At 39.9% G+C, this 16,147-nt stretch overlaps 2 protein-coding genes across 3 annotated transcripts in view; one reads left to right on the forward strand and one right to left on the reverse strand.

Moving 5' to 3' along the window:
• Positions 1-5,245, forward strand: part of AMMECR1 (AMMECR nuclear protein 1) — a 103,953-nt gene extending 98,708 nt beyond the window's left edge. For both annotated transcript variants that reach the window (XM_077827299.1, XM_077827300.1), the window contains one exon: positions 937-5,245. In XM_077827299.1, the coding sequence (XP_077683425.1) occupies positions 937-1,051 (115 nt within the window). In that variant the 3' untranslated portion in view covers positions 1,052-5,245. The remainder of the gene's footprint in view (positions 1-936) is intronic.
• A 5,095-nt stretch (positions 5,246-10,340) lies between these two features.
• Positions 10,341-16,147, reverse strand: part of TMEM164 (transmembrane protein 164) — an 84,479-nt gene continuing 78,672 nt past the window's right edge. Inside the window, exon 6 of the mRNA XM_077827298.1 lies at positions 10,341-15,973. Coding sequence (XP_077683424.1) covers positions 15,770-15,973 — 204 coding nt within the window. The 3' untranslated portion in view covers positions 10,341-15,769. The remainder of the gene's footprint in view (positions 15,974-16,147) is intronic.

Raw genomic sequence — 16,147 nt, forward strand, 5'->3', positions numbered from 1 at the left:
AGGCTTTGGTACAAAAAAGGTGAGTAACTCCATTTTGACTTCCATGGAGTTATTTTGCATCGGCACCCGTATAGAAGTATAATTGGGTCCAGACTGTGGGCATTTACAACTAAAGACATTATGTGAAAGGAGGCCACGTGGATTTTGGGCCATGTATGGTTCTTGCATCTTCTCTGACTTTGTGGGGTGAGTTGGTTAAGGATATGGAGTAACTCTGGTACGAACTGATGTAGCTTTACCACCACCTCCTTGGACAGCTACTATTCATGGGCAACACCTTCTGAAGACATTTATACTATTGTATATATTCAGTTGTAAAAAGTCACCCAGATAGGTGCTTTAATGAAACTGAAATAAAGCAATCCAAAGTGACCCCAGTGAAATCCATGGAGTTACTCTGGGTTTACATCACTGAAACTGAGATTAGAGTCCGACTCCCTAATAGCAAAATGATGAAATCTCTATTTTTGGAAAGCACATGACTATGCCATAACCTCAGTTAGGACTTGCAGAATTGGATTTTTATTTGATTGTTTGTAATTTTGGTGGATAATATCCATGTTTGTTTTTAAGCATTTTTATCTATTTACATTTTCACAGTAGTGGGATATTATGGGGTAGTGCAGATAATTATTTAATGACAGTAGACACAGATTCAAGAAGAAAAGCTTTTTTTATTAAAATACAAATTGTCAACATCACGTCAAAATATATAGAGTTTGATTTAAGGATATTACTTTAAGTTCTCAAGCAGCATATTTGTTATGTTGCCACTCTGTACATTTTAGTTTTTAATCAATGGAAATATTTGTCGGTTTGTGTGTGTACAGTGAAGTTTGTTTACCGATTAAATCTAATCCTTCCAAGCCTAACTTTAGTATTTCTAATGGTTTCCTTTAAAAATCCTTTGAGATTTTTTTCTTTGCCCATTTTTAGGTACCGTAGTGAGAAGATGACCATGAGCTACACAGAGTACCTTGCCCATCGACAGCATCATCACTTCCAAAATGGCATTGGGCACCCCCTTCCACCATACAACCATTATTCCTGACACTGAGCCACATGACCAGTCACTGGACCTCTCTGCAGACCTCTTCCCAGGAGACCCCGCCCCTTCCTGGTCTAGCTATCTCTATTACTGTACCATTTTATGATGATAGTTTCCGTTGCCATGTTGACGCTTCTCCTTGGTTGGAGAAGTTCATCGTGGCAACGGGTGAGAAAACTGCATTATTACGAAGTTCCCATAATTCTTTTTTATTGAGTCACTGCGGGGGTTTTTTTGCAGCATATATAACCCTTGTGTTTTTTATAAAATTTGAAATTTATACTACATTAACATTGAATAATATCAATCAAGGTTTTCTGTGACTGTGGATGGAAGGAAGACTTTAACGTTTAAGGGTTACAATTAGGGATATCCTTTTTTAGAGTAAGACATTTGTTGCTGTTGCATTAATAGTTGTAACAGGGAATGAAACATATCAGAGATTCAGGTATTAAGTATACATTCCCACCACTGTAGTAAAAGCTCTTTACTTCATGTAGTTAAATACATGAGCTTCAGATCCAGTACTTACAGACAGAATTTGAAGGGCAATATTTCAGATGAAGAGAAGCTGTTGTACCTAGCATAAGAGGCACTGATGATAGGAAGTATTTCAGGATCGGTTGGTCTAACTGATTACAGACTTAAAGTGCCTGATCCAGCAGGGTACTAAGTGCCCTCAACTCATATTCCATTATGTGGGAATCGAGGGTATTCTGCCCTTCTCAGGATCAGACACCAAAACAGTGTTTGTAATGCAAAGAAGAGACGTCGTTCTGATGTTCTCAAATTAGGAGTCACTTTTGTTTTAATAATGGTTGGTGAAGAGGCAATGTTATATTAGGAAGAAATGGATTTAGATTTTTGTGCCTTTTGTGTAGGACATAAATACAGTTACATAAAAATCATAGGAAGAATATTAAAAGCACCAGATAGCTTAGCAAACCACGCTCAATTCTCTACTGATCTAGTGTCAATTATGTTTTAAACTGGGGTTCTTTTGAGCAAGCAAATTGTGAAAGAATTTCTCTTCTCTCCTCATCATATTCTTTCTTTTTAGTTGTGGGTTTCCTAAGTTGTATTAGGTCATGATTAGCCAGATAACAATTAACTGTTTTAAAAAACAGTGTGGGTGTTGGAGAAAGAGCACAGGACAAATATGCCATGATTTCAGATGGCTTCATCTCTTACAGGAGCAGTCCTGGAGAGTTGTAAGTACTGTGAAATAGTTCTGGTAACATTTCTGCACTAAGAAGAGGTAGAAATTCATTTAGTGTATTGATCAGAATTTTTTGTTGTTGTTACAGCTGCAGTAACGGAGATGGGATTTATAAAAGGTATGTGTGGTAGAGTAGCAAGACCTGAACATTTTGGGGCCTATTCTCTCCTTGCTTCGTGTGGCTGTAGAACTCCCACTAGCACCAGGAGTAGTTTATTGCCTCTTCAAGGGGATAATATATCCCATGCATCATAGAAAAAGACCCTCTACGTGCGGATGTGTAAAATACATTAAGCAGAAATCCCCAAATATTTCAAATAATGGATGTGTGCGTGTGAAACAAAATATATATTCTAAACAGATAAGAGAAAAAAGACGGCGCTAATAATACTTTTGCTGTAGCAAATGGCAGGCGGCTAGTGGATCATGCTAAAACTTTTATATTTTAAAAGGTAATTGGGTAAATTGTTACTGCTCACCTGTAATATGAGGCAGGTTTTGCTGGTTAGTTTTAAGATAGAAGGTCTTTGGTATTCCTTCATCCACAGCATTTGATGTCCAAACACTTTCAGTTGTGATGCCTTAATTTATAAGCAAACAAAAGGGCCTGAAAATTCAGTAGCCAAGAGAGATGCGAAGTGGACACTGCAAAAATCAATAGATGTTTATACAGAGGATATTTTGGAGGATTCTATTGTCTTGTTTCTACTTGGGGAACATTTTAAAGTGGATTAGCTTTTAAGTGGAAACTGTAAACAAGTGGCTACTTGATTGAAAGGTTTTTTTCTTGCCCTTATAGGGAAACTGAGCACAAGCTGAATAATATTGTCTGCTGCAAAAAAAGAAAAAAAAAAAAAAAGGTCATTTACCCCATCTTTACCCATCATCTCGTTACAGCATGCTCATGCTTCTGTATGAGCTCATTGTTAGAAGTTTTTTAAAAAAAGATTATATATAAAAATATATATGTATTTAAAGGTGCTAATCAACCTTGAGCAGGTCACGTGACTGGTCATGCGGACTCTAAAATCATATCAGATTTTTTAAAAATCCTCAATATATGCAGATGTTATACAGAATTTCTTACCAGTGTAATAATGATATACTGATGAAATAAACAATCCTGCAGGTTTTGAAGGACAAGGTCAGCAATACTTCCCATCATGGCTTGGGGGGAAAAAAAAGGATAGTTTTGTCTCCTTTTTGTACACAGCATAATGCACAATGAATTTTTGTCTATCTTTCAGTAGCTGTTGCTTAAAAAGAATAGTTCTAAGAGTGTTATACAAATTGTAAAGGTGTGCTTTAAAATCAATTAATGCCCAGGCCCTTCTGGACCAGTGTCTTGTCATTCATTAAAAAACTGTTACAGATATATGGGTCAATCAGTCAGTTTTATAGGAGATATGTAGAAATACACTGGTTTTTCATGCTTAGAATAATCAAATCTATCTACTATGTTTCTGGGGCACCTATCTCCTTGATATGTAAGTGCTGAGAATGCTGTTTATTATGTTTCTTATATACTTATGGGTATATTTGAATAAACTTGCATGTATTTCACTCAGACATGCCCTGGGACAGAATAGGTCTGTTTTTCTAAACCTGATCAAGAATAGCGTGTGAAATCAGTTTCATGAATGTTCTTATTTAACTACACTAATAGCCTTTTAGATATAGCTCAGTGGAAATATTTTTATGTTGGGTATTTTCACTGTTTTTTTTTTAAGTTAACATTTTAGCTTCCGAGAAACACTAATCAGTTTGCTTTATTCCATTTTAAAAGGCTTTAATTGTCACTTTAAAGTCTCTTCCTCAGATCCATGTGCTATTATCTGAGTTAGACAGCAAGCCCCTCTAAGTGTTGCTCCGTCATGCTTCAAGTGGCCTTCCTTCTGGCCCAGATTGTGCTATCGCACTGACTTCCCCCACAGTGCTAGACACAGTAGGTGGAGGGCACAGTAGTGAGTTTGGACCTGGTGTATGAAGTTCATCAGGGCAATTGATGTGGCACACCCTGACATTTGTATATGGACCTCTTTACTTGTCTTCAAATGTGCGGGTTTTTCAAACTCTTGCCTGGAGTAGGTTACATCTCTTGTGTGTGTTAGATCGAACCAAAGAAGCCTCCAGCCATGCACACATGCTGCTCCTAAAGCCTGCCTTCCAGTCCTTACAAAAGCCCTGCAGGGTTAAAGGGTAACTTTTTTATTTTTGTACAGTTTCTAACTGATTTTTGCTAGTGATGTTAATGGAATTAAGTTTATTTGAGGAGTCTGAGTACCTCCTTCATTTAAATAAACTGGTGACTTTCCTTTTATGTTAAAAATAAATATAGAAACCCAAAGTGTGCCTCTCAGATTTAAGGGTTTCTGGTTACATTTTTTCTTATGACCAGCAATGATTCTTTATATACAAAGATATGTTCTCCTTGTTTTTTATTACTGTTAAAGAAAAAAATAAAAACCTCTTTCTTTGCTCTGGATCCAGTAACTGTGCTGGTACATAAACGCACTGAGAAGACAAACTTTTGTTTGAAACTTTTGTAACAACTTATGACTGTTTTTGTATATCAAAGTTGATTCTTTTCAAAATATTTGGATCTAGTTTCTAAGTTATTTTAGTGTTTTATATGTTATGAAAAAAATTACTTTGAATTGTTCACCAGCATAATGAGTTATCTTGAATGCAATGGTGACACATTACGGGCTTTGAGCTACCTGGAGTAGCTTACAGGGCCCCTATTTTTCCTTCCTTATTAGTAACTTGATTATTGATTACAATAATATCACAGATTACCTGAACCCCCTTCCATTATAACTAGATCCTCCCTTCCAACATTTAATTGCTATTAGTGTGAAGAAACTGTTGAAATGGGCATTTTAATATGAGTATGGCTTAAAAAAGGTAAAAATGAGGAAAAAAACAAAAAAAATATAGAAGGTTATCTGTGGGTCTGTGAGATATGGCTGTGGAAAGATATTGTAGTAGTTTTAACACTATTGTTCTTACCTTTTAAATCATTTACCCAATAAAATAAGGAAAAAGAATCACCATTTCCTGTTTTCATGTTTCTTTGCTAAATTGTGTGGCCAGCTCAGTTACTTTTTGAACATTTGAGAGTTCCAAAAAGGAATTTGGATTTTAATGATGTATTTGGAGGTACATTTTGTTCTAAATGAAGTCAGTCTGTTCATTTTCCCAGCTAGAGCAATAAATTGGGCATGAACCACTTAGTATTTCTGTGGCAAAGAGAAATTGACAATCTAACTGAAGTGATGTCACCTGCCTAATATGTAACACTTCAGTTCCTTCAGAGCTCGATTTACTGAGTGTATGCCCCTTCCATTGATTTCAGTCACTTTTAAATCAAATCCACGAGGGAGGGGTCTGGTCTTTTATATAGAGCCTTCTTGTTGCAAAACCAGTCATACTGGTACAACTGCTGCTATCATTTATATAGTACATATTGGGGAGATGTGACAAAACAGTATAAAGCTCAGGAAATGAATACACAGAGTATTGAGTATGTAACAAACACCATAAATCCCACCTAAAGTAGAATTGTAGGCCTGGAAGGGACCACAGTAGGTCATCTAGTCCAGACCCCTGCACTCATGGCAGGACTAAGTATTATCTACACCAGGGGTCAGCAACCTATGGCACATCTGCCAAAGATGGCACAGGAGCAGATTTTTAATGGCATGCTCAGCCCGCTGCCGAACCCAGGCTGGGACCCCACCAGGCAGCAGCGTGCCATTAAAAATCCTGCCCGCCCCTGCCAGCTACTGCTGCAAAGCAGGCAAGCTCCCTCCTTCCCTCAGCATGCTGGGTTCCTGCCCCTCCTCCTCTCCCTCCCTGCTGCCGATCAGCTGATGGCCCTTGCGCAGAAGGGGGAGAACCAGAGCCACAGCACTCCGGGGAGGAGAGGGAGACTAGGTGGGGACAGGTCCTTGGGGAAGGAGCATGGAATCAGGGCATATACCCTACAGCCCCCTACTGTGAGCTACTCAGGGCAGGGGGCTGGGAGCGACCCCAGCCCTCTGACCTGACCCCTGTACCCCCCCACAACCCCAGCCCTGACTCCAGCACACACCCCCAGCCCCCTGCCCTTACTCTTGCACCCCCCCACCCCATGTCCTGACCCTTGCACTCCCCACATTCCTACCCTGAGCACCAAACAGGAGCTCCTGCACCCACATTCCCACCTGCACCCCTCGTACCAAATGGGAGCTGCCAAGGTAAGCACTCCACACCCAAACCTTCTGCCCTAACCCTGAGCCCCCTCCCCCATTCTAGCTCCTAGCCAGACCCTACACCCCAGCCCTCTGCTCAGTGCACTCCCACCCTCAGCTCAGTGTAGAGAGAGAGGAAGAGAATGGGCTAGAACCAGGGAGAAGGTAGGTATGTACCCACTCTGCATGGGCAGGGCCAGGATCCCAGACTGGCAGCAGGCTGAGCAGGGCCAGCAGCCGGGACCCTGGCTGGCAGGAGCCAGCGGAGAGAACCCCAGACCGGCAGTGGGCTGAGCCAGCCAGGGTCCTGGCCGCAGGCCCCGCTCAGCCTGGGTGAACAGAACCCCAGGCTGGCAGCAGGCTGAGCGGGCCAGCGGCGTAAGATCAGCATTTTCATTTTAAATGAAGCTTCTTAAACATTTTGAAAACCTTGTTTACATATGACAATAGTTTAGTTATATAATATATAGATTTATAGAGACACACCTTCTAAAAAACATTAAACAAGGGCACGCGAACCCTTCAATTAAAAGTGAATAAATGAAGACTCAGCACACGACTTCTGAAAGGTTGCTGACCCCTGATCTACACTATCCCTGAGGGTCTAGATAGTGATCAGTGTACATTCATTCTCTTTCCCCACATCATTTCAAAAGAGATGACTTGCAGTGTTACTAGTCTTGCTTAAGTCCTCAACTGGTTTGTTTCACATTGTGCTAGTACAGAGTACAACTTTGATCACATTCCACAGCAAGGGTGAGCGTATGCAGCTGTGAATATGTAAAAATTCCAGCTACCCCGTAAATTTAATTCCTTTCATTTATACAGTTCATGTAAAAATGATGCTGCCCCTCCTATGTAGCAGATGGGATTTGGCAGCTGTGGGGAGACTATGCATTTCTTTCCGCAAAATCCTTGACCCCAAATTTGGGTGACTAAAATTAGGAACCAAATCCATTGAGAACAGTGTGCTCAGAATCCTTGCCAATCGGATCACTCTTACAGAGGTGTCTTCTGTGGATTTAGGTGCCCAAATGTGAAAATTTGGGCTCGTTTGTGTAGCTTTTGCAGGTATGTCAATAGGTGGCTTTGTAAAGACAAGCTATTGGGCTAGACGTCTACACTAATACCCCAGAGGATGTTCCCCTCACTGTACTCCATACAGACGCTCCCCGGGTTACACAAGACCTGACTTACGCAAATTTGCACTTACGTAAAAAGTTCCGTAAGCTAGAAATAGGAGTCTTTGGGGCTTTTTGCATAACATTCAGGTATACGTTTCCGATTTACGCAAAATTCGAGTTACGCAAGGCTTTCCAGAACAGAACGATTGTGTAAGTCAGGGAGTGTCTGTATATTGTGGGATTCAATTTTCTTGATGGTTTAAGGTTTCTCCCCATTTTTGGAGATTGTCTACTTCCCACTTGTAGTGCTCAGAGCACCAGCTGCCCACAAGGCAGAAAAGTAAAATTTACATATTCTGTAATTTTTCCTTCTAAGTGGACTCCATGAGACCCCATCCAAAGTGTCCAATTTTGCATTAAATTCCAGTTGAAGAGGAACTCTCAATCCTTCCTTTTTTCCCCTCCCTGAGTATTCCTTCAGAGAGGGTCAAATCTTGGGATTCACTCAAATTGGGATCTGACTTTGCCACAAGTCTTCTTTCCACTCTTTGTCTAAAAAAGTAAGTAGATACAGTCTCCTGCCTGGCAATATTAATATTTTATGTTTAATAATCAGAATGTATAGTTTGTCTTCTAAGTTTGGGGAGTTACAGGTCTCTGAACAGCGCCACCTGTTGGCTGTACATTGTACAGCTAGAGAGTTTTAAAACAAAGACGCTTCTTGCACTTGGAAGACTAGGAGAAATAACCCAGTTGTAATGGATCACAGAACATGGTGCCAACTTCAGAGAATGAAAAATTAGATAAGTAAATTTTACCTTTTTGACATCACTTTAGTACTTTCAAAATTGTGACTAATAGCATCAAGCAGCAAATCTGTTTTTAATACTTTATTTCTATGAAGGATAAATCTACAGTCTGAACTGTACCTTAAAGCTGTTTAATAATCCTTTCCCCAACTCCTAGCAGTTTTACATCTTGACATTTTGCGGAAAGGCTTTGGAGGTACCCTTTAGCTGGAAAAAAAAAAGTTTCTTAGAAATTTCCTCTCTGGTGGGGGGCATGGGTGTGTCTTGGGGAAGTAATGGAATGATAGTGATCTGGGCACAGGTAGTTTGGTAAAAAAGCCTTTACACATTCACTTCATCACTAATACACAGGAATTGACTTGTTTTGATTGCTGTTGCTAAAGTAAAAAAAATCACTCAATGCATGCAGAATACTAAGTATTTTCCTCTCGTTCTGCCACCCATATAGATAGGTAATGCTCTGGCAATCAACCCCATCCTTAACATATCTGACTAAAGCTTCCATCTTGGCATTTATCAGATTTTGTCACCTGTATAAAGGCATGTTTACAAAGTAGTAGTAGTGAAGTATGTATGCTTTTCTATCCTGCAATATTCAAGTAGAGAGCCACTCTCCTTTTCCCCATGGTAATATTCCCAAATGGAGCATGGTGCATTCCCAAAGTGTGATGGACTCATAGGTGGCTATACCTACCAATGAAAAAATCCCCATACCTTGATCACTGCTCCAGTCTATGAATCAACTTGCTTTTCAAAAAAATTTGTGGTACTGTGAGCTAAGGCTACAGTTCTTGGGTGACAGATTAAAATTGACAAACATTTGCTATTAAAACAAATATAAACAATACAATTGATTGACAATTATAGCTATGTCACCTATTGGTAGGGAACAATTTGATTAAATTTAGCCCCTTGTCAGAGTTATTATTCAGACTTCTAGCTTAGTAAATTAGTTTGCCTCTCATTCACAGAGGTAGAAATCTACTCTGGTGGCTTGAGCTGTGCTTTCAAGTTATTAGCGCCAATGGTTTCAGTCTTCACACATTGTGACTGGTCATCCCACGACATAGTATTGATTCTGCTCCTTGATTGGATGAAACCCACAGCTCATGGCCTCTATATACTGTTTAATATATATGTGCACGATTTGTCACTTTCCTTTTCCATGAACACCATTTGCAAGTTATATAGTAGCCTGTCATAATGATACTGTTCATGGGATTGAAGTAAAGATGTTAAACAGCTTTTGCAATTAAACCACTGCTGGTCTGAAGTGTAGTTGATCATAGCACTCATGAAGTGTGGGGATTTTTTTAAATAAAAACCTGCTAATTAGGGCTCGATGTCATCTGTAATGACAAACTAAAAGTTAGGACTTACCTGTCCACTGCAGTTGAGCAGCAGTGACAAAATGTGCAAATATTGCAGAATAAAAGGTCCAAAAGATTGTTTTAGGTTGAAACCTGTGCATATTCTGTTCCATACCTTGTAATTCTTCTGAGACTACTGTGAAATATTGGCATGACAGTACAGAAAATTAGGAAGAATGCTCTACCACTTCAATGGAGAGGGTGTTGAGGTAGGCAGAGTGTAACTAACAAGACATGTGCAAAGTTTTCAAAAGCATTTACTTTCAAATCTTCACCCATGAAGAAATCTCCTGCCACCTGTACCTTCTACCCACCACTTGTGGGTAGGGGAGGTTTAAACAGTGAATAGAGAAGAAGGAGTACTTATGTACCTTAGGTGTGGTTTCATCTCTCTCCTTTGTGCTCTAGTGTAGGAAGGGATGTAGTGGAAGATGTTCAATTTTCTTGGCTATGATTGGTTATAATCAGGCAACAAGATTGTTCAGGTAGGCTCAGGACCTGGCATAGCTAAAATGATGACAAAACTGCTCCCACACACAGTAGAAGGTATTTATTCCTTTAATTAAAGATTTAACAACTAATTGCCCAATGAGCAGGATCTCAGTTAGGGACCAACAAAAACAGACCAAAATACAAAAAACCAAGTACACAAATATACCCCTTATCTGCAAATGTTACCTGATAACCAAGTTTTAGCACATTAAAAAGGTTACAAAATTTAGAACACTTTTACAAATTACTTTGAACTAACAGCAGAGGTGGCAGCTGAGTGCCCACATTGGTCCCTGTCCCTGCCCAGGATAATATGATGGTTGGAACCAAGGGCAGGATAATTGGAACTGCAAGTTTCCAAAGACAGCTTTGTGCCTCAGCTCAGTGCATGTAGCAATTCCAGATTCCTGGCAGAGCATGGCTGGCAACAGCGTTGTGGGTGCACTCACCACTCTACGTGCCGCACTGAGAGAACTATGACTCAGAATAAATGCAAAAATAAAAAATGTATAAAATTGACCCTCAAGAAAAATAAAGCCATTTTAAAAACAGCTCGGCTTTAACTAAACAACGCTAAGCAGAAAAACAGAGTTACAGCAATATCACCTTGAGCACAAGGTCACAAAAGAACTGTTTGTTATGGATCTCGTCACTGTAATTAGCATAAAACACAGAAAGTAGTTGTGTTGTCTTTACAAACATACCTGCAGCATTTCTGCTTACAGACTAATACCAGATGCTTACCTTGTTAAAACTAGGACGACTAACTTTCCCAATGTATGCTGCAGCTCTCCTTTATCCCCCGTCTTTTAAAATAAAATTGTGAAAAGTTCACCTAGTAAAACGACAAATGCAATTGGAAATAACTGCAACAAGAAAAAATGCACATCTATATTTTTCTCCTCACGTAGTTACAAATGCCTAGGAAACCAATGCCTGTGATTTATAGACGAGACTTGGGACACAGAATCAAGTACTTAACTGCAAATAGCCGTTTCTGAGAGGGAAAGACACTTAGGTTTTTACAAAACATTCAGTTATCAAATATACAGAAATATCAAAACCCTGATTGAGGCTACAGAGAGAGGGGAATATATCTACACTGAGGTACTCTAAAAACATAAAGTGCACAACTGAACTGACTGCTCATGTCTCCCAGCTTCAGCAAAACGCTCTGCCTACAAGCAGCATTTGTCAAGCACTAAGAAGTCAAACTAATACCACGTCTAGGGTGTATCTGGGGGCTATGGCCTTACATCCATTTATTTATATGTATATTGGACATGTTCAGAAGAAAAAAAATTTTTTTTTCTGAACATGACTAAGAGCTGTTAATCTCCAGTTTATGAGAGAAACAAGATGCAAATTTATCTTTGGTTTTTAAAGTCCAATGCGCTTAAGCAGAAGATGGACAAAAATAGATCAATGGTAAAACACTGCAAAGGTGTGTCTAAACCTTTGAAAAATAGCACTAGCTGTGTCTTCAGACTACTGAAAGCCTTGGCACCAGAATCCATTACCATGCACTGGCTGCTGCCCAACATTACATGGGGGCAGAAGAGTTACCATCTTTAGTTCATGCTTCTCAGCCTGAGCATAAACAAATTGTGTGATAAGTAAACAAGTTAACTGTAGCTACTAACAGCTCCTCCTGTAGAGTAGAGAGGAGATAAGGGCAGAGTTTGGTGTGCTCAGAAAGGCCACCTCCATTGATCAGAGCACCATGTTGCTAAGTAGTTGGAGCTAGCTTTTAAAGACACAATTTTACCCTCAACATACACAAAGTTCTCCACTGAGGGGGAGACACCCCCAAAATAAGGATGCACTTGATAAACAGAGTTCGCTTCAGTTTGGGATTGACTCCATTGGCACAAAGCCTAGCCAGTCATATCTGTCAGGGATGGTCTATTAGCCCTGCCTCAGTGCAGGAGACTGGATTAAATGACCTATGGAGATCCCTTCCTGTCCCTCACTTCTATGAGTCTGTCTCTCCTTTCTAGGCTTCCCTCTCCCGCTCCTGTTTTATTAAAATAAACTACAATATTCAGGCTCCCACCTGACATGTCATCTGCTTAAAAATGGAAAAACAATAATATTAAAGACCACAAATTATTTTCCTGTCACTGGAGTTCTGAATACAATGGAGAATAACCTTCTCCAGGTGAAATGTTAGCTATCAGCACCATGAGTGATTTTTCCCTGGTAGTGCGGATGACTTGTCACACATGAACTAGTGGAAGACAAAGTGATCTGTCTCAGGCAGCTCAGATGGCCAGAGGCAAGCTATCCCTTCCACACTGACTAGTCACTCACCTTGTGCTTTCCTCTCCTTTTCACGCTTCCTGGCCACCTGGCTTCACCTCTTCATTTCCAGTATAAACAGAAGCCAACCAAGGAGCATCATCTCTATTGTAAGTGCTTGTAAAACCCACCCATTCAATAGGAGAAAAATAAATCTTCCACCATAGAAGTGATGTAACCCTCCCGTAGGATGTTTTAATAAGTTGCCAAGCTTCTGAGTAGCCCACTGTCATCCAAACCAACATCCTACGAATGGAACAATCCCCACCTTTCTGCTGCACCTTACAGACTGTGTCTGTCGTAAGAGATCAGCTGAGGAATGAGAGTCAGATTTTAGGAACTGCTTTAGGGGCTTCCCTGACTTTAAACTAAATCGTCTCAAAGTTGCCATTCCTGCTCCTACATTTTTAAACCAGCCAAAAGAGCTAGAAATTATTCACTTCAAGTAAATACCCTGCCATGGAGGTGGTACCCCTTGAGCCACACATTGGAAATTCCCCATTAGCCTCATTATTTGATCTTTGGAGGCTAGTAGTGGCCTAAAAGAGCTGTGGCTGTACTTATTAGAATGCCCTGAAGCACACAGCTGTAGGCAGGAAATGCTGTATTTTCAAAAATACTACGTGGCTTTATACCTGGGAGGCTGCTGCTGTTCTGAATGGAGCTGTCAAAATCTGTCAGTAGCCACAACATTTTAAAAACATGGGTTAGAAAAAGGCAAGAATCAAAAAACTTAAATCCAAGCAATAGTGCCAGTGTTGAAAGACGGGCCAACTGCATCCCTTGGCAACACCAATGGTCTCTTTCTAAATGCACTTCATTGTAGTTACAGCAGCGGTGTCTGGCCCAGGGCATTTTGCTAAGGGACTGCTAGCTAGATAAATAAACCAAAATAAACATCATACAAGCTTAGGGGATAGGAGGAAGTGCTGTATGATTTAGCTCAGCTGTTCCTATGAGAGAACATATATTCAAGTAGGGGGAACTGCTTAATATCTAGCAATATGAACACCTTTGTTAACACAGGTGCTTTCCCCCCACTCCTGCAAATGATTCAGCAAGATGTGCTTATTTTACATACAGGAGTAGCAGTGAGGCTGTTCTGATGAGTGAAGTTAAATGTGCTTAAGTGGTTGCAGGATCAGGGCCTGAGAGCCACACTGTAAACAGATATTCATTGTGAGTATCAGGGGCTTAGCTCTCAAAGGCGAACTCCTGCTGGAGACTGAAGATAGGGAGCATTTTGTTGGTCTGGCTAACAGGAATTTAAATTGATCACAACTGTGCAATGAGTAAATCTGCCTTTTTATCAAATTATGGCAGCATAGGTTATTCATCATATTTAATATATGCCACCAGGCACAGAGTGTGCCCAGAAAAGGGTTTACGAATTAGAATACCGATTGATAGGATACTCCTGAATGCCGCTGTAAATATATATATTTAATTAAATGGAGTGAAACTATTTAGAGAAGTCATTTGTGTTCCCTCTCCCCCATCAAAATCTGCCTTTGTGAAAATAAAAAACAATGCAAGTTTGTAACTTTGATAATTTTTCTAGGCAATGAGCTCTCTCCTTGAGGTATAAATGGCTGTATCTTAACTTCAGAACATGATCGCAGGGCGACTCAGCTGAAGGGAGAGGTATGGTGGCTCTGTATACTATTACAGCTATGGCAATGCAACACAAGCAATCTAAAAATCACTTTTTGCAGCCAATTCCTGTGATGCAGCTCTGAAATACAACCAACATGAACTCAGATTTCAAAAATTAAAAAGAACACTGCCAAGATTTCCCCCTTTCCACTTGTCTGTACAGTATAACGTCTTAATACTGAACATTGTTAAAACTGAAGTAAATGGACACACTGAATTTGCTTTTCCCCTGGTTGTTCTTTCTGAATCTCTGCATGCAGTTTTTGCAATAAGTTTAGTTAAATCAGTGCAGTGCCCTACTGTGGAGGCAGTTATACCAGTATACAGGTGTTTCTAGCAGTACAGCTTGTTATACTAGCAAATGAAACAAGCTATGCTGGTATACGTACCTTTACTCTGATATAACTGCCACCAGACTAGAATTGCACTGATTTAGTTTAAATCACTGCATACGGTGTACAGACCCTTAGAGAGAGAAACCAGAATAGCAGTTTCTCTTTGTTTCCCTACATACTGAATTAATGTCTGTTCAATACAGAACACAGGGCAGGAATTTTTTAAAAGCATGAAATAAAATTTAAAATTCTTCATGTAGGGTTTTGTAACTTGTTTTCTCAGTTTAAACCAGGTTGACAGTGTCCCTTTAATTCATATTTCTTTCTGTTCAGGGGCAACTTGAAGGATGAGATGAAACATCACCCATCACAATTTACAGCCTGCTTGATTTTTTAAAACAATTGTTTCAACCTGATGGTTTTTCATGCATTCAAGTCAGAGCAACCTCAGAGCTGGTACTATGCTGGGCTCAAACCACACAGGTGAAGATCCACAGCCACTGAGAAAGAACAGTCCAATCTAAAAAATAAATTAAAAATATTTTGAATTTTTTTTTGTTCCCCATTATCTTCAACCAGCTTAAAGTAGTGCAATAGAACCTCACTAATTCACACGAATAACTGGGAGACCTCCGGCATATTGCTTCACCAACTTGCAAAATTCAAATAACGAAAGTTAAGCCAGGATGATGCATTGCAAACTGTTTGCTTGGTTCACTTTCGGTTAGAGTAGTAATTCAGCTTTTTCTAATACTTTATAATGCAATCAGTAAATGTACTGAAGGATACACAGCAAACAATAATGAAGTCTTGATAAGGGGACTGTACTGCCACTCTCCTTGCTGGGATGCAGGCAGAGCCTGCCATTTTCTGGGGTAATTATATAGTGTGGTTAGGAAGGTTCCATTGTAATCTGCATAAAATATGTAAGAAACACCAACTCCTCCCAGAATAAGGCCACTAATTTTGCCATTGGCTACGGGCAGTGAAAAACAGTAGTTGAAAGAAGAAAATCCTCACTCTATCGTAGAGATCTTTTGAGGCAAGAAACATTGATGGGGGGAGGGAGGGGAAGCAGACACAACACACTAACACACTGTCCTTTCATTCTCCTCTTTCTTCTCCAATATGAATACAGGTACCTCCGCTTCCTGTAAGTGCTACTCCCCAGGGAGAAATTTCAGTCTATTTTCTTAGATGGGAGTCTAAGCAAATCCACACTATATTTAAAGACAGGGGCAGCACTGTAGAATAATATTACAAGTTTTCCATGAGCCATAGTCATGATAGTCTGATGTCCAGATGCCCAGATTCGATACCAGGGCCCATAGAAAGGATCTGAGATGGCTGGGCATAACATGTTGTTCAAATTCACTTCCGTGACCTGGGGAAAGGGACAATAACAAGTTTATAAATCAATCTTATATTGTGCTGTATTGACACAGAAACCTAAAATGGGGATTTCTTAACTCCCCTAAAAATCAAAGTAATCAAGTTAATATGTTGGCAACTCTCACTCACCTAAAGAAAAGGAGTACTTGTGGCCCTTAGAGACTAA

The sequence above is a fragment of the Eretmochelys imbricata genome, chromosome 9 (assembly GCF_965152235.1).
Source record: "Eretmochelys imbricata isolate rEreImb1 chromosome 9, rEreImb1.hap1, whole genome shotgun sequence".
NCBI lineage: Eukaryota > Metazoa > Chordata > Testudines > Cheloniidae > Eretmochelys > Eretmochelys imbricata.